At 56.5% G+C, this 20,377-nt stretch overlaps 1 protein-coding gene across 3 annotated transcripts; it reads right to left on the bottom strand.

Moving 5' to 3' along the window:
- Window positions 1–237: 237 nt before the first annotated feature.
- On the bottom strand, window positions 238–15,425 carry COL9A2 (collagen type IX alpha 2 chain). Of its 3 annotated transcripts, XM_006737514.3 has the most exons (32): window positions 15,269–15,383; window positions 14,020–14,094; window positions 12,725–12,760; window positions 12,578–12,640; window positions 11,479–11,532; window positions 11,331–11,366; window positions 11,206–11,229; window positions 10,819–10,872; window positions 10,446–10,499; window positions 10,293–10,340; window positions 10,038–10,094; window positions 9,902–9,955; window positions 9,541–9,594; window positions 9,091–9,144; window positions 8,940–8,993; window positions 8,766–8,819; window positions 7,356–7,409; window positions 6,888–6,941; window positions 6,621–6,674; window positions 5,621–5,665; window positions 5,220–5,273; window positions 4,562–4,615; window positions 4,220–4,273; window positions 4,062–4,133; window positions 3,746–3,781; window positions 3,607–3,651; window positions 3,485–3,517; window positions 3,171–3,317; window positions 2,869–2,923; window positions 2,356–2,544; window positions 1,480–1,557; window positions 238–1,019 (listed from the first exon to the last, which is right to left on the bottom strand). In XM_006737514.3, the coding sequence occupies exons 1-32, from the start codon at window positions 15,338–15,340 to the stop codon at window positions 820–822; spliced, it is 2,067 nt and encodes a 688-aa protein (XP_006737577.2). In that variant the 5' UTR covers window positions 15,341–15,383; the 3' UTR covers window positions 238–819. The 3 variants fall into 3 exon arrangements, with proteins under 3 accessions (XP_006737577.2, XP_081674320.1, XP_081674321.1); XM_081818194.1 differs by lacking the exon at window positions 3,171–3,317 and having other exon boundaries at window positions 15,269–15,425; XM_081818195.1 differs by lacking the exon at window positions 2,356–2,544 and having other exon boundaries at window positions 15,269–15,425.
- Window positions 15,426–20,377: the final 4,952 nt, after the last annotated feature.

Here is a 20,377-nt window from a genome sequence, read left to right on the forward strand (position 1 = left end):
CCTGGCAAGATGCTGTGTGTGTCCTACTGGGACATGGCTAAGCCCCTGCTGTAGCCACACAAAGGCTGGGAAGGGATTTGCCCAAAGTTACCCAGCAGGTCACCGTCCTGACTCCACCCCAGGTTCTTCCCACAGATGCTCCTCAAAGGTACCATGCCGTCCTCTTGCTCACAATTCAGGGAGTGCCCAGAGGAAGGTGCATGCATCCAGCAGGAATGAAGCCCAGCAACTCCCATCCTAGTTTGTACCCAAGTCAGGGGCTTTTATTTACAGAAAGGCCTGGGTGGATCTTGGGGTGGGTGAGTAGGTGGGAGTGGGTCCTGCCAGGAAGAGAAGGGGGATGGGTGTTTAAATATTCAGATGGGAGGAAGGCAGGGAGGAAGTAGTGGGGCTGGCTTCAGGATGGCCACCTCGGGGTAGTCACCCAGTAGCAGTCACCCAGAAAGTCCAGGGGAGGGAGGTGGGGTCAGGGACCCATACCCCAAAGAGGGTAGCCACTGGAGGATGGCACAGATTAAGGAGACATTTGTTTTGGTAACTTCTGAGTCAGGTTCTGGGAAGGAAAACCACCCATCTCTTGGGAGCTGGGACTCTCCAGTGACACTTGCCCTGTCTGTTGCCTCCACCTTTCCATTCCAATGCCCTCCCTTCCCTTCCCCCCCGTTTTAGAATTTCCTTCTCCTCAGGACTCCAGGGGCCCAGATGGAAGGTTCTGGGAAAGCTGGCTTCCTGGTCTGAGTGATGGGATGTGTGTCCACCCAGAGGGAACCTAGTCCTCTCCCCCCAGGATGCCCGCCAGGCTCTGTCCTGGCCTCATGCTCATGGCCCTTTGATGGATCCAGGCTCCGTGAGGCGTGCAGAGGTGTAGGCTGAGGCTCCAAGGCAGGCCGCAGGCTCACAAAAGCCTGGCAGCCCCACGGGGCCTGGCAGGCCTGGTCGGCCTGCTTCTCCCAGGACCCCTGGGGACCCTCGAGCTCCATCCTTGCCGTTGATTGCCTGGCCGGGCCGGCCAGGGAGTCCTGTGTAAGGGAGAAGACCGAAAGACATCAGGGCCTTCTCCTGTCTCAGCCCTAGGATTCTAAGTCCCGTTTCTCAGGGAGGTGGGGTGGGGGTGGCGGGGATGAGATGGAGATTGAGGTCCGGAAAAGATACTGCCCCAGACACAGGTTCTGAGAGAGTCGCATGGCATTGTCCATCACTCCCAACTCCCAATCTGTGAGTTCTGGGAGCAAATGCCTCCTCGTTTTCCTCCATGAAGAAAACTTCCTGGTGCAAGCCAGGAAGTCCTCAGCATCTCAGCTGTCCAGTTCCCAGCCAGACCCCACCCAGGGCTCCTGGGTGCTCCAAAGGGATGCCAACACTGGATGCATGGGACTGAGGCAGCCGAGCAGGAGGCCTCCATGGCAGAGACCCAGGTGTCTGCGGGGCAGGAATCCCAGAGCTGAGGGACAGGGCTGCTGGGCAGGGCCCAGGGCTTACCGGGGATCCCCGGGGGCCCAGGCATCCCGGGGTGCCCGCGTCCCATCTCTCCCTGGTCACCCTTCTCTCCACGTTTTCCTGCAGAGAAAGAAAGAGGCTGTCGTTTTTCAGAACTGGAGAATGTTTTTTCTACTTTGGCTGCTATTTCATTTCTATTTCACACACAGCAATTATGCCTGTTTTGTGCTAGTTTATACTAGGGGAAAGTTGGAAATGCCTGCAGAACTGGTTAAATAAAGGAAGGTCCAGACAGGATGGAAGGCTACAGCAATCAAGTTCGTGACAGGAAAGTGTCTAATAATAATCACAGCTAGCATTTACTATGTGCCAACTCTACATAAATTACCTCCACATGCACTCCTCAGGACAATGCTATGAGGTGGTTGTTATTAACATCCCCCATTTTACAGATGATAAATCTAAGGCCCAGGGAGATTATCAGGTAAGCTGTCCAAGTCTACAAGGAGAAAGTAGTAGAGTCCGGACAGACAGCTGTCTTGTGACTCGAGTTTGCATGCTTTACTACTTTGCTAACCTGCCTCCGGGCTTCCAGAGACCCGGAAAGATGTTTAGGGGGCACCACAAAGCAAATTTATAACAAAAACACCACCCCCAAGAAAACCCCCAAGTTATAAAATAATATATTGATCTCCATCAATTTGCTACTGAGAAAGCAAGCCCAGGAGTCACATATGACTTCTGGAAAACTTTGCTGAGGGAATGGGGGAAAGTGTACCTCATCCTGAGAGGGGGGATGATGAAAGAGAAAACAAGAGGCTCAGCCATCAGCCCACATAACCCATAACCCAACCCGAGCCTGGCCTTGGCCAAGTGCACATCGCCCGGCCCCCACCCCCACCACAGAACAGCACTCACCCTTGGGCCCTGTGTTGCCAATCTGACCCACGGCGCCCACGATGCCAGGAACGCCCCGAGGGCCAGGGTGCCCGTGGGGTCCCTGCTTGCCTGGGTACCCAGGAGGCCCAGGAGGTCCTGGAGGACCCACCATCCCGACTGCACCCAGGGCCTCCCGCTTGGCACTCACAGCGACCTCTGCCAGTTGCTCTGGAGGGAAGGAGGGAGGGAGAGGAGAGGTGTGTGAGATGGGGGTCAGCTCAGTAAAACGGGAAGGCAGAGCGCCCCCGCGCCGGGTCCCTGGGTGTGCAGACGCAAAAGGTGCGTGTTTCATCTCCCCTTCCTCCGCGGTCTGCGGAAACCAAAGGTCCAGCGAGGGCAGAGATGTACAGAGGTCCCCGGCCTCTTGGAAGCAGAGCTGGAAGGAGCACGCAGGCCCGCAGCCCCTCGGGCAAGGCCGCTTGGAGAAGCCCCCGACGGGCGGCACCGCGCGGACTTGGAGTGGGAGGAGAACGGTTGCCGCCCCGCCCTCACCTTGCATCATCTTCATCATCACGGTCACGATGTGCTGGTCACTGGCGTCTCGGCCCTGCAGGCAGACAAGGCCTCCAGGAAGAAGCCCCTGGCTGGCCCCCCATTCTCCCACCGGAAGTACATGCAGCATCTGACGGAAATCCCTCCTGCCGCACCCACCCCCAACCTGTCCGCTGTGGGGCCGCCTGGAAGCAGCCTCGGGGAAGCCAGGGGCCCCGGGAACTCCCAGCCTTTGGGGCATCGGCAGCACCCGCAAAGGGATTTCCTCGCGGGAGACTCCCCGCTCCGGCGGGCCGACTCACCGCCACGCCCTGTCTCCCGGGCAGTCCGGGCACGCCTCGGTCTCCAGCCAGTCCTCGAGGGCCGGGGAGCCCGGGGTAGCCCTGCACCCCCGGGGCGCCCGCATCCCCGCTGGGGCCCGGGTAGCCGGGTTCTCCGCGGACTCCTTGCTGCCGGGGCGGGGGGTGGTGCAGAGCGGGGGTGAGAGTTGGCCCGCGCCGGGGAGTTGGGGGGGTGGGTGGCGGGGAGGGGAGATGGTGGGGGAAAGTAGGGGTGGAGGGGAACGGTGGGTGGCGGGACAGGAGGAAGGCGGCGGCGTCGCAGGGGCTGGACTCACCTGTCCTTTGGGCCCCGGCTCGCCAGACTCGCCCTGCAGGTACAGGGCAGCTGGGTCAGGACCCGCCGAAGGCCCGGGGCCCGCCCCCCGCCCCGCCGGCCGCCCCTGCGGCGCCCGCTCACCTTCTCGCCTTTCTCTCCCTGGAGGCCGGCCACCCCCGGGTCGCCCTGCAAATGAAGCCCAGCGAGTCAGGGCACCTGCGGACCCCCACCCGCCGCCGCCGCCGCCCGGGACGCGGGGAGGGGAGGCGCGGCTACTCACCACGCTGCCGCGGGGGCCGGTCTTCCCTGGGGAGCCCTGCAGCAAGCGGGGAGTCAGGGACTTAATGAGTTCCCCTCTCGAGGGACGGCTGGGTCCAGGGGGTCCCCGCCGCCCAACCCCGGGTCCTGGCCACACCCCTCTGCAGCTCTGCCTCGCCCCCCAGGGCCGCGCGGGACCCGCCCCAGTACTCTTCCCGGGAAGACCTGGAGCGCTCAAGGGAAGACCTAATTGAGCTCCATTCTCCACCCCCACCCCCGCCCCGACCCCGCAGATCTTGGGGCCTCTTTTCCAGGTATTTTCCAACCCCACTGGGTACCTTGTCTCCCTTGATGCCTGGCAAGCCTTGGGGCCCTGGAATTCCGGGGGGGCCCTGATCCCCCTTGGGGCCCTGAGGAGAAAAGAATCCAGAGCAGTAAATCAAATGAGGTGCCCAGGCCTGCTCCCCACGGCCCCTCAGGGCTGGCCTCCACTAACCTGCCGTCCTTGAGGGCCTGGCTGCCCCACCGGCCCTCTCTCACCCTGGTCACCCTGCAACGGAAAGAGAGAATGACCCACAGATACTCAGCAGGGGCACCCGGTCCTCAGCCCCCTCTCCAGCCCCCAGCCCCTGCTGGGCAGGATGCCCTTCCTTCCTGCTGTCCCAGCACGGAGGTCCCTTGCTCCACTTCACAGACCAGCAGCCAGGCCGTTCTGGGAAGGCCTCACATAGGCTGGGCAGGACTAGGCAGATGCTGGAGCCATTGACGGCACCCAGATCCTGGGTCCAGTAGAGCCAGCTGCTGCAGAGGCCCCCGGGGGAGGGGGTACCACTGTTACCTTCTGCCCTACGATGCCTCGGGGTCCGATTTCTCCTGGAGGTCCCGGCTCTCCCTGGCGGACAGAAACTGGGAGTGAGCAGTAGGCCTGGTGGACCTCTCCCTTGCACAGCTGGCTAACCCCTACCCACCCTGGTCACTTCCTCAGGGAAGCCTTCCCTTACCCCTGTTCTCTGGGTCCCTGTACTTCTCCTTTACTAGGACCCCACACAGTTGTAGTTAGTCATCATGTGATCATATATTTAAGATCTGTCTTCTCCACTAAACTGTAAGCTCCGTCTGAGTAGGAGACTATCTCAGCATCTAACACATTGCAGGTATTTGGTGAATGTTTATGGAATGAATGAATGAATGAATGAATGACTCTGCTGGATTCTTAGCCCCAGTCAGCTTGGCTATCTGAGGAGATCATGCCCACACAGGACAGAGCCGATCCCCACCATCACTGCATTGTACATAGAGAAACAAGGCTGCAGAGAGGAAAAGGGAGTGTCCCTGGGTCAGTGGGTCAGTGGCACAGCCCAGACTGGCATCCACGGCACCGCCCAAACTAGGGCTTCACCACACACTCTCACCCAGGCCCATATGCTGAGTGCAGGGTCTTCAGGCCTGGGAGGGGGACCAATGCAAGAGCCCTGTGTCAGGGGTCGAGCACTTACCTCCTTCCCAGGAGGACCAGAGAATCCAGGGAGGCCCTGCTGGCCTGGTTCACCCTGCAGGAAAACACAGGTTTAAGGTGAGTCTGGGGGGCCCAGTCAAGCTCTTGACCTTGGAGAAGGCTGATGAACCCTAAACAGAATCTAGAACCACATGAATTGGGGAGAAGGTGTTCTTGGTCAGGTCCTCTGGATTGGGAGCCATGCCATCCTGTCTCCACAGAGGGTGGGGGTAAGCGGCAGGAGGGAGGTGGTTAGGCCCAAGGGACTTGTGTCCAGGCCATGTCCTTGAGCCTGGGGTGAGGCCTGGGCCTTGCAGTCTTTTAGCCACGCCCCTGGACCCTGCCCGCAGGCTCCCTTGCTCACAGGAAGCCAATTCTGTCCCCAGCTTGGAGTCACCTTACCTTGTCTCCTGGGTCTCCTTTTGTCCCAGGCTGGCCTGGCACACCCTGGAGAAAGAAGTTGATATCAGTTTCCACTCTGGCACTGGGGAGCCCCAGGCACCTCCTGCTTTACCTCCCATCCCCAATCCAGATCCCCTCCCTTCTTCAGCCCTGGCCTGTGGGAGCCAAATAGCAGAAGGCCCAGCCATGGCATCACAAACTTGACTGTGCCCTGAGCCCTGGGGGGAGCGGAGCGGGGTACAGAAGGGCCTGTAGTCTATGGGGAGAAGAGAAGCACCCCGCGCTCACAGGCACACGTGATACAGAAACATGGTCTACACCTGGGCGTGTTATCTGGCTTTGGCCTCAGTAGCCCCAGCAGGGAGGGAGGGGGGCTCCCATGGACTGGGCTCCTGGAAGGTGTGGGATGGAGGTGACCCTGAATGGTGAGAAGGCACAGAGAGATGGGGAAGGGCATTCCAGGCAAAGGCACCTGCAAAGGCTTGAAGGTGTGGGGGTAGAAAAGGCAAGGCCGTGTGGAGAAAGGAGAGGACACAGAGGAGCAGTGGCTGATGAGGACCAAAGGGTAGGGTGGCGTCAGATTACGCTGGTCCTTGAATGCGAAGAAGAGCTGTGAGGACAAGCATTGTGGCTGTCCTGTTCACAACTTTCCCTGCCACTCAGCGTGCCTTGGGGACTCAGTAACTAGTTCTTGGATGACTGGATGGGATGACTCTCCTGGAGGCAATGAGGGCCATGGAAGGTGCTGTAGCAGGGAACAGCCAACATGGAGAACTGAGTTGGTCAAAGAGAGGGCTGGAGCAACTGTCCAAATGAAGAGGCCTAAGCCAGGCCAGAGGCCACAGAGCGCTGGGTGGGGACAAGGACTAGAGCAAGGACCCTGGCCGTGTGGACTTCTGCCTCATCAGCCACTCATGCCACAATGGGGAAGTGGGCAACACTGAGGAGGAGAAGCAGTTTGCCCATGGGGCAGCCCCCGGGGACTCCGCCCCATACTCACCGCTAGGCCCTGGTGGCCCTGGTTTCCTGGCCGCCCAGCCTGTCCTGCATTGCCCTGGGAGAGACAGAGAACCAGAGGCGCAAGTGAAAGCTCCAGCTACGTCTATGGCTTCCACCCAAGGGCAAGTAGAGAAACTGAGGCCCAGCGGTGAGCAGGGATGTGTCAGTGACACACTTGAGGATCCCAGGCCCCTGGGCCTCTGGGATCAATGTGATGAGACTCAGGGGCCCTGACCCTCCCCAACCCACCAGCAGTCCCCACTCCTACCTTCATGCCAGGTATGCCTGGGGCCCCGTCCTTGCCATCGATGCCTGGGGGGCCCTGCTCAGAAGGAAAGTTGAAGGGAGACTCACAGTGGGGAGATGCCTGGGGTCCGGCCACCCACCCATATCCCTCTGTGACAGCTGCAGTGTGCAGCGGAAGTGGGTCTGGTTATCTCGAGGACCCCCACCAGCCAACTGGGAGAGGGGAGCAAAAATGGGAAGAGGATTTGGAGGGATGGACCACAGTCCTTCCTCTGTGTGGGTGACAGGTGTTCCAGATGGCCCCAAGCTTCCCCAAACTTCTGCCCTATTTACAGGTGAAAGAACTAAGGCACAGCAAGAGGCTGTTTCCCAAGGTCACAGAGCAGCCCGCCTGCAACAGAGTTCAGTCTAGAATCCCAGGCTCTTCGTCCTCTAGGAGCTTGGACAGAGTTGACCCTGCTCTCTGTCTGGGTAGGCCCAGGCTACTTACGGTTGCTCCCTTCGGGCCTGTTATTCCCTGGGGTCCTCGAACACCTGGGCTGCCCTGCAAAGTAGACAGAAATGAGGTCACCTTCAGGATGCTGAACCCCCATCTGCCTGTTCAGAGAGGGGAGCAGCTGAGAACAGTGGCCTCCAGGTCCCAGGATCTCTCTTGGCACAGGCCACACTGTGCAAGGGCTGGAGGAGAGGGGCGTGGGAGGGAGTAGAGGTCAGCGCCGAGGTGAGGGGCCTGGGCCGGGCCGGGTCTCTCACTGAGACCTCCCTCACCTGCGCTCTGAGAGCACTTATTGAAGAAACACAACTAAATACGACGTGTGGACTTTGTTTGGGTCTTGATTTGAACAAGAACCCTGAAGAGACATTTTTGAGATAACTGGGAAACACGTAACACAGGCTGGTTATTTGCTGATACTAAGGAATCATTGATAATGTTGTTGGTCATGGTAATGAATGATATTGTGATTATCTGAGGAAAAGTCCTTATTTTTAAGAGAGGCATACAGAAGTATTTAGGGGTGAAATGACATGATATTAAGGGATTTGCTTGAAAATATGAGCAAGAGTGGTAGATTAAGTGAGTGTGGCAAAATATCAATTTGGGGAGACAGGTATATGGAGGTTCATTATATAATTCTCTCTACTTTTATGTATGTTTAAAAACTTCCATAATAGGGCGCCTGGGTGGCTGAGTTGGTTAAGCGACTGCCTTCGGCTCAGGTCATGATCCTGGAATCCCGGGATCGAGTCCCGCATCGGGCTCCCTGCTCGGCAGGGAGTCTGCTTCTCCCTCTGACCCTCCTCCCTCTCATGCTCTCTGTCTCTCATTCTCTCTCTCTCAAATAAAGAAATAAAATCTTTAAAAAAAAAAACAAAAAACAAAAAACAAAAAAACTTCCATAATAAAAAAAGTTTACTTTCTGCTCAATTTTTCTATAAACTCAAAGCCGCTCAAGAATAAAGTCTATTAATTAAAAAAAAAAAAAAAAAGTTAAGAGAATTGGGATGTGGGCCAAGTCCCATTAGCCCCATGGCTGATTTGCTGGAATTTCATCGTCTGGCTGCAGAGAGCCTGGGACTGGATCCCATGACTTCTCCCAAATTGAATTTGATCGGCATAGGCTGGGCTTGCCGGAGTGGGGGCTGGTGGGGTGACTGGGCCCCCAGCACAGAGGCTCCCGCCCCACACCAGTCACTCACCCACACACACAGAGTAATGCTCACACACACACCCATGCATCCGCACCGACACAGAGTAGCACATACTCACACACACGCAGCTACAGAGACACACAGGTAATGCACACACTCGCTCACACATGAACCCGGGAAGTGGGGGAGCTGAGTCCCTCCTAGTACTCTCCAGGGGCCCTGATTGGACAAGGGGTGGCTGAGGACTCACCACATCGCCCTTCTCCCCTGCTTGGCCTGGTGGCCCCCGCGGACCTTCCTCACCCTGGCAAGAAGGACAAACAGGAATCCAGATCACATGGGCTCAGGGGGAGCCACATGCCCTTTGCAGGCCCAGGAGCTCCAGCTGGAGGAGGTACGTGTGCAGGAGCAAGAGGACACTCACTGGTGACCCGGCGGCACCAATGGAGCCCACCATGCCTTTGTACCCATGAGGACCCTGGGGAAAGGAAAGGGTTACAGTCAGTCCTGGCTGGAGCCCAGAGGCCAGAGTGCTGGTCATGACGACTCTTGCAGCCCACCCCCGACTTACTCACCGTCTCTCCTTTGGGTCCCTCCATGCCCGGGTAGCCCCTGATGCCCTGGGGACCCTGTCAAGACAGAAGAATGACAGCGATGGCAATTTCAAGACCCACTTCATCACAGCTTCTCTGACCCCCACCCCTGATCTTCACAATGCCCGTCTGAGGCAGGCAGCATAGTCCCCATCTCAGAGAGGGGACACTGAGGCTCAGCGATGGGGGAGGGACTCACCAGGGTCACTCAGGGGACAGTGGCAAAAGCTGGGCCTCAGCTGGGTTTTCTGGATGACAGCCTTGATTCCTGTCCCCCAATTTCTGACAGCCTCAACCCCCCTCTCCCCACCCAGAGACATGCCAACTGGACACAGGTGTTTCTTCTACAGGTTGGAGGCCAGACCAAGGGAATGGCTCCACTAAGATCTCCTAGATGAGGAGGGGAGGGCCCTGGGGGAAAGTGTCCCTTACCGGTGGTCCAGGGATGCCTTGCTCTCCAGAGGCACCCACATCTCCCTTGGGACCCTATGGGGCAGGAAGGAGTGATCAGACAGGCAGGCAGATCGAGAAACAAACATACAGACAACCAAAAATACCATCCCCTTCCCAGAAAAAGCAGACGGGAAGGACCCTAGAAGCCATATAGTCCCAAGTGACAGATGGATGGGGAAATGGAGGCCCAGCAAGGAGAAGGTACTTCCCCGGGGACACATTGACCAAGAACATAGGCCTCCTGCTCTCAGCTCAAGGCTCAGTCCCCAGAGACCCACAGGGGAAGGAGAAGGGGTGAAGAAGGGGAGGCTCTTGTAAGGCCCTCTTCCCACACACTCACCGGCTTCCCCTGGCGGCCAGAATCTCCCAGAGCCCCGCGTTTGCCAGGATGCCCCTGAAAGGAAGGAGGGAACTCCATGTGAGGTCCCCTCCCAACCACCTGCTCTGCCCCCCAAAGACTTGGGCCAGTAGCTTACCTTCACTCCCTGCAGCCCTGGGGGGCCTTTCACCCCCGCTGGACAGTTGGTCGGACACTGGAAAGAAAACCCCGCCGGGTTCTGTGCTCACCAGCCCGCCTCAGGCCAGCCGGGGCGTGCTTCCGCCTCTTGCCAACTCCCAAACCCTCCTCTCAGCCCACTTGGTTGAACCTCTGTGCGGCAACCCCCTGACTCTACCTCCAAAGAGGACCCATCCCTTCCCCACATTAGCCCCGCCCCAGGGCCGCCTCTCACCAAGAAATCCGCGCTGCCTTCCAGGCCCTGGATGGTTCCGGGTCGGCCCTGAGAGGAGATGTATGAAGATGGAGCCTGACCCGAACCTTTCCCAACCCAGGCTTGTGCCAGAGACCCTCGTCCTTCCCCTGTGGGAAGTTTGAGGACACTTACCGGTTTGCCGGGTGGCCCCGGGGGCCCCGATGGCCCCTCTGGTCCAGGATCCCCCTGGAAGCAAGAGGGGCCCAAATCATATTCTGGTCCGGCTCTGCCAGGGTCACCCTGCCCCCTCCTCCAGTCCCTGCTCCTGCCCTACCCCACCCTGTCCTCCAGGTCGCCTTCTGAGATCTGGGATGGCCCCAGCCCTTGGTTTCCCTGAAAGACCTATAGCTGAGTGGGCTCAGCAGGACGGGGTTCTGCCCCAGGCCTAGAAGAGCTCCCTGCTGGCCAGAAGGAGGCCCAGGATCTGCTGGCAAGACTCCCCAACTTGCCAGCTTCGACGTAAAGGGCAGGAGGCAGAATGAGCAGAGGGGTGGCTGGGGCTCACCTTGGGGCCTGTGATTCCAATCTCGCCCGGGAGGCCGACAGGTCCAGGTGGCCCCTAGGAGCAGAGGCATCACTGGCCAGGGTGCCTCGGAGGGTTAGCCCACCCTGACACAAAGGTAGGGACTGGTACCCAGAGGCCCCTTCCCCACTTTTATTTTGCAACCAAGCCCAGAGAGACCGACAACTTAGGGCTTTAAGGGCCAGAGAATCCCAGAGCCAGCAAATAGGCCCAGCGGGAGCTGGCCCAGAGTTCTCTGGCACGTCTGCCCGTTCCTGACACCATCACAGCATGCTGGCCCCTCCCCTGGATGGCCAGTCCCCCAGAAGCCCTTCTGTTTCCTCCTTCCCCAAGAGTCCCAGGGATCCTGCCCCATTTGGGAGGACTTACAGGAGGTCCAGCAAAGCCAGGGCCCTGGAACAGAAGGAAAGGAGATTGGATTCATGGCTCCTTCTACAAGTCCCCCCTGCCCCCCAACCAAAGGGTCCCTTGAAGCCCTTGCAGATTACACTCACCGGCAGGCCAGGGGGACCTGGGAGCCCGGGCTGGCCCTGAAAGACCAATGGGAGAGGTTCAGAGGCTGGGGTCTCCTGTGTCCCCACTCCTCTCTAGTATAGTACCTCCCTGGGACTGCCCAAGCCGAGTCCCCAGCAGGCCACTTACCTTGACTCCAGGGATCCCCATGGGGCCAGGCTCCCCCTTGGCTCCAGTTAGACCCTGGGGAAGAAAGAGAAGGTAGACCAGTGAAGAGCAAACTTGCTCCCTGAACCATGGGACAAGCCAGGGCCTGAGGTCTTTCCTGGGTGGGCCCAAGCTGCTTTGCACTCCACTCCATGAAGGCCAAGGGGCCTCAACACCTTGCTTTCTCTTCCCCCAGTTCCCACAGCAACCCTGGGAGCCAAGCAGGCAGAGCGAATACCCTCTTTAGAAAGTTGAGAAACCAAGGCCCAAAGATTTGTCTGCACAGGCCTCACATCTCCCAGTTTAGGAGCCTGGAAGACCTAGATATAGGTCTGGATGGGCCATTTTCTTGATGTCTGCCCTTGGCAACCTTTCCTGAGCCTTAGTGTTCACATCTGCAAAATGGGCTAATCATGTTCCCCTCTCTGCATAGATGTGAGAACCAATGTGCTAGTGGAAGGCCATGAGCTTTTTAATCTTTGCAGGGTGTGGAAAACTTGGAGAGGCCCTGGTTGGTGGCTGCCCATAGCCCTGACGGTACCTCTTGACAAAGGTCCCTCTGTCAGGACAAAGCAACTCATGGGACCTCTTTTTCCTCCCATCTTTTAGTGACTGACCCAAGTGTATTCCTCAATCAGGTGACTGTCCCAATAGCCCTGGCTGTGTCCAGGAGCCCGTGACCTTGGGGCCCCTGGGAATTCTGTGGTATCAGCCAATAATCTTCCTCTCCTGAGTTGCTCCTGGGGCTTCAAGGGGGCAGGGTGTGGCAGGGAAGGGGGAAGGAAAGGACAGCTCCATCCATAGCATTTAATCTGACATTTGGAGGCCAGAAATGTGAGACTAAATCTTGGCTGCTGCAGATGAACAGAATCCCTCTTTGGACCCCCATGTATCTGTGACTCATGTTTCTGGGGTGGCCGCGAGGTCACAGGTCACATGAAGGTGAAGGGAACTCATAGCTTTACAAGTCTCCATCCTGCTGCCCTGCTCTGAACAGAGGAGCAGGGAAGATGCCAGAACTGGGCTCTGGAAGTCAGTGAGTGGAGCCCTAACCTGCTTTGGCGGATGCTCAGGTACTCACATCAATCCCAGGCTTCCCGTCCGGCCCATCCAGCCCTGCTTTGCCAGGCTCTCCCTTAGGTCCCTTAAAAACAGAAGTGGGGCAAATATGAGCCAGAGGAGGGCAAGAACTGGAAAGGTCAAAGGTTAAAGAGGAAGCAGCACTCACCGGAGGGCCAGCTTTCCCTGGGGGCCCCTTGTCGCCCTGTAAGATACAAGTTGGTCAGACAGCACCCTGTGGCTCATGTTACGCCACACGGGCACATGCAGGCCCTGGCTGGCTGGTCCCACGTGCCGCTCTCCTCACTCTCCTCTCTTCTGCCCTGGGTCCCCTCAGCCTTGCATTTTTTGGGAAAATAACTCCCTTTCCCTCAAAACAAAACAAAACAAACAAACAAACAAACAAAAGCCCCAAACAGGTGGATTGAGATCAACCCCAGCCGGGCTGCAGAGGGTGCCATCAACACGCAAGCAGGTCACAGACACACCCACGCTGCTGAGGTGCCAGTTACAGACCCGCAGAGAGGGCTGCAGGCTCCAAGTTACCTCAGAGACTGGGTGCTTCTTGGATTTGGGCAAGTGTGGGAGAAACTTGGGACTTTCAGAAAAACATGAAGGGGAGGTGAGCCGGGTGGGCAGCAGCTCTTTTTTGGATTGGGATGAGGAAAAGAAGAGACTGGGGCAAGGACAAGGACCAAGAGGGCCTAAGAAGGGGGCCGATTCAGTCTGTTCCCAAGGCAGGAAGGACCTCCTTCCCCAGCGACAAAGGACTCCTGGTGGAGGACAGACAGGGCCTGTGGAGTCACATTCAGCCCCAGAGAGGCCTTCGGGCAGTTCAGGGCCTGCAGCAGCCAGAGAGCCTGGCAGGGACCCAGCGCCCTGTGTTTGGAGGGTGGGGGCACCAGGTTGAATAGAAGTCTGTCCAGATGGGTAAACATGGAGCTGGCCTCCTGGGGGAGCCTCCTGAATGAGGCATTTAACCCTCCCCATGCTAGGGAGAGCAGGGAACAAGGCCTGCTGGTTCTAAATCAGGAAGAAAAATGCAAAGGAAGAGACAGGAGTCTGGCTTCAGCTGGTCAGCGGTCTGCCCAAGGCTTCCAAGCCACCCTGGAGAAGCATCCAGACGTGCCAGGGGGCAGGGCGAGAGGTGAAGGCGTCTCCCACCCCAAAAAAAGTTGGGAGAGTAGGGGTGGGGGCTAAGGAATCGCTGTGAGCTCGGGCGGGCAGACGGAACAGCAGCTCCTTGTCCGCGGGCCGCTATAACGCGCTCTGCAGCTCAGGGCCAGTTTTGAGGTTTTCCAAGAACAAACGGGCTCCTTGTGCGCAGGTCGGCGCCGCCCACTGACCACAGGGGGCGCTGCATCTCCAGGCACTGACCACCCCTACCGCCCGCAACCCCCGCTCACAAAGTTCCCCTTTGTCCGCCCCTTCCCTCCCCCTTCGCGTCCCAGGTTAGAGACTCACGTCGATGCCGTCAGATCCAGGCACTCCCGGCGGCCCTGGGGGGCCCGGGGGCCCCGGTTCTCCTGGCGGACCTCTCTGAAAACACACACAGGGGTGCAGCCCTCAGACTGTGCAGGGAGCGGGGCGGCCCAGCCGGGAGCCTCCCCAGGAAAGCTGCGTCCTTCTTTTTATTGAGCACCTACTGTGTACCGCACTGTGTATCATCTTATGGAACGCTCAGAACTGGGAGGCGGATACTATTACCAGCCCCAGTTTGCAGTTACGGAAACAGGCTCGGAAAGACTAGGAATGATCACAGAGAGTCAATGGTGGAGCCGGGATTCCTCCTCCTTCCACCGGAGCAGGGCTGCCCTCGCGCTGCCGCGGTGGGGAAGAGATGAAGATGCTGATGGCGCAAGTGAATCACAGATGGTAGGCGAGGCGGTGCCCAGCAGACAGTTGGCTCCAATGAATGGCTGCTCGTATTATCATTTTTAGACGAACAACGGGTATAGATGGTGAGTAGGTACACCCCCCCCCGCTCCCCCTAGGGTGAGGAAACCCGAAAGGAAAGTGGGGGAGGCGCAGGGAGAGGGGGTGTAGGGAAGGGAAGTCTGTTCTCCCTTCGCCTCAGAGCACCCCTCTCCCAGCACCGTTCCACCGTCCTCCCTTGGGTCGTCCTCTTATGGGGCCAGCCCCGACCCAGGCAGGGGGCCCGCGCCCGCCAGGTGCCCGCGCCCTCCCCGGGCAGAGAAGTGCCAGCCTGGCGCCCGGGCCCAGCCTCGTCGCGCCCCCGTCCCGTTAGGCTCCCCGGCGGCCCTCGGCAGCGCGACGGGGGACGCGGGAGCCGGAGCGGGCCCGAGGGGCAGCGGCCGGGGCCGGAGCGGCGTCTGGCTGGAGCCGGGGCCCCCTGAGAGGAGGCGGGGCGGAGGCTCCGGAGCCCCGTGAATGGGCACCATTGTCTCCCCCGCCACCTGGGCTCTCGGGGCTGCCAGCACCGGGCGCCAGCTCCTGGCCACGCTGCCTGTCCCAGGCTGGGCCGAGCGTCTCCCGACAGGGTCCCTCTGGCTCCCCGGCTCGTCCGCCTCCTTTCGCGGCGCCGGGACGCGGCCCCCGTGCGCACCCACCGAGGGGACGTGCGCCGCGGGGGCTGCGCCCAGCCGGGGGTAGGGGGAGACAGGCCGAGCCCTTCACCAGCCTCCTGGGCCCCGCACCGCAGACCCCACTCCCCGCACCCCGGCCCCCGGGCGGGGGCGGCCGCGGGACTTACGATCTGCGCCAGCGCGAGCCCGAGCACCTGGAGGAGCAGCAGGAGGCTGCGGGGGGCGGCCGCGGCGGCCATGGCGGGCGGCGGGGTCGCGGAGGACGGGTGCCCGGGTGCACGCTCGTACCGGCCCGCAGAGGCTCCGGGCGCGGCGACGCTGGCTGCTCTCGGACGGGGCGGGCCGGGCCGCCTGAATATGCGGCGGGGCGGGGCGGGGGCCGCGGGGTCTGTCACCTGAGAGGGCCGGGGGGCGGGGGGGGGGGAGGGAGGCCGGCGCCCTGCGCCCAGCTCCGCCCCGCTCCGTCCCGCAGCCAGTGCCCACCCTTTGCCGTCCGAGGAGCCGCCGGGGCGCAGGACTGAGACCGTGGTCCCGTTTCTCTGGGAGGAGGCACACGGCCGTCCGAGGTCCCCCTCCAGTCTGACCTCCAGGGCCCGGCACCTTCCCCCCCACCCGCAGCCCGCGCCCGGTCGCCTGGCCCGTCCTCAGCCACTTGTGCCTGCGATCCCTGGCCTGGGTCCATCCTCTCTCCTCCAGGGCCCAGGCCGAGAGCGAGCCTTAGGTCCCGCAGGCCTTGTAGCAGAAGCCCCCACCCACCTCGCTCAACTCCACAGACGGTCGGGCCTCTTCTGTATGAAAACCTACCAGAGCCGTTCCTGGATCAGCCGTCCCGTGGCTGATACCCCCATCCCTGTCTTCCTTCCTGCTTCACCGCTAACTCCATAGTGGAGTTGGCCTTACCCCACCTCCAAACTCCCTCATCTTCCTCTTACCTACCTGCTTCCGCCCCAGTTGGGACATCAGTCTCTTGGAGGTCACCAGTGAGGCGCAGCCCCTCTTCAGTGCCCCCTGAAACACTGTTGCTGGGGAGCTGCTCTTGGCCATTCTCTCCCTGAAGCCTTCCCTGCCCAGGCTTCCACCATCCAGCCCTCCTCCTTCTTCTGTTGCCTTTTCTTCACTGCAGCTTCTTTAAGCACTAGAGTCTCTAGGGCCTGGCTTTCTCTCACTGGGGGTAACCTCCTCCATGAAACAACCACCGCCCCCCCCCCCCATTTACCAGAGTTTCCAAAGCCCACCTGTCCAACATCTCCTCTCTCCCAGTCTCTTAAATTCCTTTTCATTCACTTAAGCAATATTGGTAAAGTGCTTTGGACTCTGTCACTAACTGTGACCACAGGCACCTAAAACTATATAGTGCCTCAATTTCCTCATCTGTAAAACGGGATAATGATAGTCCCTACCTTACAGGGTTTTTGTGAAGATTGGATGAGATGATGCATATGATGTACTTAGCAGCACACAGTAGGTGCTTCATAAATTTTAGCTTTCATTATGATTTATGGAGGACACTTTATTTACCAGTCCTGTACCCAGTGTGGGGGAGAAAACCACAAGATCAGCTAAAATAGTCAAGGAGAAAACCCTCTGGAACCTAGGAAAGTCCAATCCCATGCGGCATGTGAGCAAAGGGCGCTGGGCTTTGAGAGGGGTTCCTGGAGCTGAGTTTGGGAGAAAGGGGCTTGAGAAAATTTGATTGCTCTGCCTAAGGGAGTGCGGAAGAATTTGGGGGTTATAGGAAGTAAGATGAGTGGAGGAGGAGGAGGTGAGGGAGGGATGGTGGGCATTGCCCCAGGTGGGAGAGTAATATGTGTAAGGGACTTCTCTGAAAGGGGCTGGCCAAAGTTGTTGGTTTTTATGTTGTTCATTTCTTCATCTCTTTGTGGGCTGAACACACCAGGGCCTCATGTGAGTAAGTTTTCTTGTGTGTGTGTGTATGTGTGTGTGTATGGAAAGGGGGTGCTCCTTACATCTGCACAGCACACATTAGTATATCAGTTGTCTATTGCTGCATAGGAAAAACACTGAAAAACTTAGTGGCTCAAAGCAGCAATTTCTTGAATCAGGAATTCAGTGGCTCTGTTGGTTGGTTCTGGCTCTGTTGGTTGGTCTGTTATAAGGTTGCAGTTAGATGATGACTGGCCTTGGCTCATCTAGAAGGCTTCTTCACTCCTGTGTCTGATGTCTGTACTAGGAAGGCTCCAATAGCTGGGGCCGGGACAGCTGGAATTTCTTGGGAAGCTCTCTCCTTTATCTATTTGTGAGCTTTCCACAGGGTCTCTCCAGCACGGCAGCTTCAAAGTAGCTGAACTTCCAACACAGTAGCTCAAAGAGACACGGAAAACACCAGACCGAAGCAGAATTGCCTCTGAGGACCTAAGTCTCACAGCATCAATGTCACCACATTCTTTTGGTCCAGGCAATTTCAAAGGTTTGCTCAGTTTCAAGGGGAGGGAACAGAGACTCCGCCTCCTGATGAATGAGTACCAGTGTAACAACATTTCAAGAGGAGCATGGAGTATATGTGTGTGGGGGAGTGGGACTGGTGCAGCCATTTTTGGAAAATGTAACCTATCACACTTGGGATTATAACCTGAACCAATTCAGTGGAAAGTGAAGCTCAAAGCAGGAGCTGATCAAGAGAAATCGTAGGGAGGGCTTTGGACCCACAAATCATGGACTAGAGGTTGGGGCCGGTCATACACAGCTCTTAAGGGGCAGGGAGACCATGAATAAATGGAGAGTCATATATTCACATTCCTGGATAGGAAGACTCAATGTTGCAAAGATGTCAAATTAATCTAGGGGCGCCTGGCTGGATCAGTTGGTGGAGCACGCTACTCTTAATCTCGGGGTTGTGAGTTCAAGCCCCATGTTGGGTGTAGATATTCTAGGAGAGAAATGACATGAAATAGTCAAGAAAATTTGAAAAAGCAAATGAGAAAGATCTTTCCCCACCACAGATCAAAAGAGAGTGTATTCAAATAGTGTTTTATCAGCCCAAGAATAGATTTTTTTTAAAAGAGAAAGACCACACACACATACACATTTATCATATCTGTTTAATTTATGAGAAAGGTCTTATATTTAATTTACAATAAAGGTTAAATTTAAAGTCATTGAGGAGGGGCACTTGGCTGGCTCAGTCAGTTAAGCCTATGACTCGATCTCAGCTCAGGTCTTGATCTCAAGATTGTGAGTTCAAACCCCGTTTGGGGCTCCACGCTAGACATGGAGCTTATTTTAAAAAAAAAAAAAAAAAAGGTAAAAAAAAATGCCATTGGGGAAAGTAGCTCAGTCAGTACATGTTGGGGCAATTGGATACATATTCAGAAAAAAATTCAGGTTATGGGGCACCTGGGCGGCTCAGTCAGTTAAGCATCTGCCTTTGGCTTGAGCCCCAGGTCAAGCTCCCTGCTCAGCGAGGAGTCTGCTTCTCCCTCTGCCCCTCCCCACGCTCATGCTCTCTCTCTCTCGAATAACTAAATAAAATAAAAAATTTTATTTTTTTAAAAGATTTTATTTAGTTATTCGAGAGAGAGAGAGAGAGAGAGGCAGAGGGAGAAGCAGGCTCCCAAGGAGCAGGGAGCCCGATGCGGGACTCGATCCCAGGACCCTGGGATCATGACCTGAGCTGAAGGCAGACGCTTAACCATCTGAGCCACCCAGGCGCCCATAAATAAAATATTTTTAAAAAGAAAAAATTTAAGTTAAATTTCTATATCAGTATACAAAAATATATTCCTGGATGAATTAATTGGGGACCTAAATATAATAATGACAAACTATTAAGACCTGAAGGAAAGTGTTTTTTTAAAAAGTAATTTTGTAGTAAAATAAATCAATAAATCAATAAAAACAAATTTGTGATGGGGAAAACTTTCCTGAGCAATACACAAAACCATGAAAGGATGTTCAAGTTTGATTTCATAACCCTTAAACATGTCTTTATAATAAATATGTATGGAGAAAATTAAAAGAAAGGAAATATTTATGATATATACTACCAGACAAAGAATTAATATGGATAACATACAAAGAAGTCTTACAAGTCAATAAGGCAAGCTCTAGCAAACATTTATTTTTTTTAAGATTTTATTTATTTATTTGAGATAGAGCAAGAGAGAGAGCACAAGCAGGGTAGAGGGGTAGAGGGAGAGGGAGAAGCCGGCTCCCAGCTGGGTGGGGAGCCCAATGCAGGGCTAGATCCCAAGACCCTGAGATCATGACCTAAGGTGAAGGCTTAACTGACTGAGCCACCCAGGGGCACCTCTAGCAAACATTTAATGGAATATCTAATTTGAATCTCCTACAAGCTTTTAGAGAATGAAAGAAAACAAAGAACACTCAAACTCATTTTGTGGGGCTAATATAACTTTGATTTTCAAACCAGTGATGGGCAGTACGAGAAAGGATATTAGTGGCCAATCTGTCTTACGAACAAAATGGAAAAATCCTATTTAAAGTATTAGCAGATTGAATATAGCAATCTATTGAAAGATATATCATGACCAATTGGTTTCATTGCAGGAAAGTAACGATGATCTAAAGTTAGAAAATCTAGGGGCAACTGGCTGGCTCAGTTGGTGGATTGTGCAGCTCTCAATCTCAAGGTTGTGGGTCACTTTTCCTCACTCACTAATGATTTGGGCACCTGGGTCACACCTTCCTCTCCTTCAGAGTCCTGCCATTTAGGGTGCTTCATCATCTTCTCGAATGACTCCTTGACACCTTGGATTCCCAGTGCCTTAATCACTTCCTTCCTTCCTTCCTTTCTCTCTCTCTCTTTCTTTCTTTCCTTCTTTCTTTCTTTCTTTCTTTCTTTCTTTCTTTCTTTCTTTCTTTCTTTCTTTCTTTCTTTCAAGGAGAGAGAGACAGAGAGGGACAGAGGCAGAGGGAGAGAGAGAGATTCCCACGCAGGCTCCATGCCCAGCCCAGAGCCCAACGTGGGGCTCGATCTCACAACCTTGAGATCGTGACCTAAGCCAAAACCTAGAGTAGGGCACTCAACTGACTGAGCCACCCAGGCACCCCTAACCACCTCACTTCTAGTGACCATCTCCTCAGCTCCACTTCAGCCATATTCTCAAGGCCATCCCTGAGGCTTTGGTCTCATGTAGAAGTGCCTCATCTCTGAGATATTAAAATCAATCAACACTGGGATCCCTGAGCCATAGTGTAAGAAGTCTGACCATTCTGCTGGGGAGACTACGTGGAGAGAGAGGCCCAGCTGAGCCCATCCTTCCATCTATCCACACCAAACCACCAGGCATTTTGAA

Source organism: Leptonychotes weddellii, chromosome 4 (genome assembly GCF_054177405.1).
Source record: "Leptonychotes weddellii isolate Sample4059 chromosome 4, ASM5417740v2, whole genome shotgun sequence".
In the NCBI taxonomy this organism is placed as follows: Eukaryota; Metazoa; Chordata; class Mammalia; order Carnivora; family Phocidae; genus Leptonychotes; species Leptonychotes weddellii.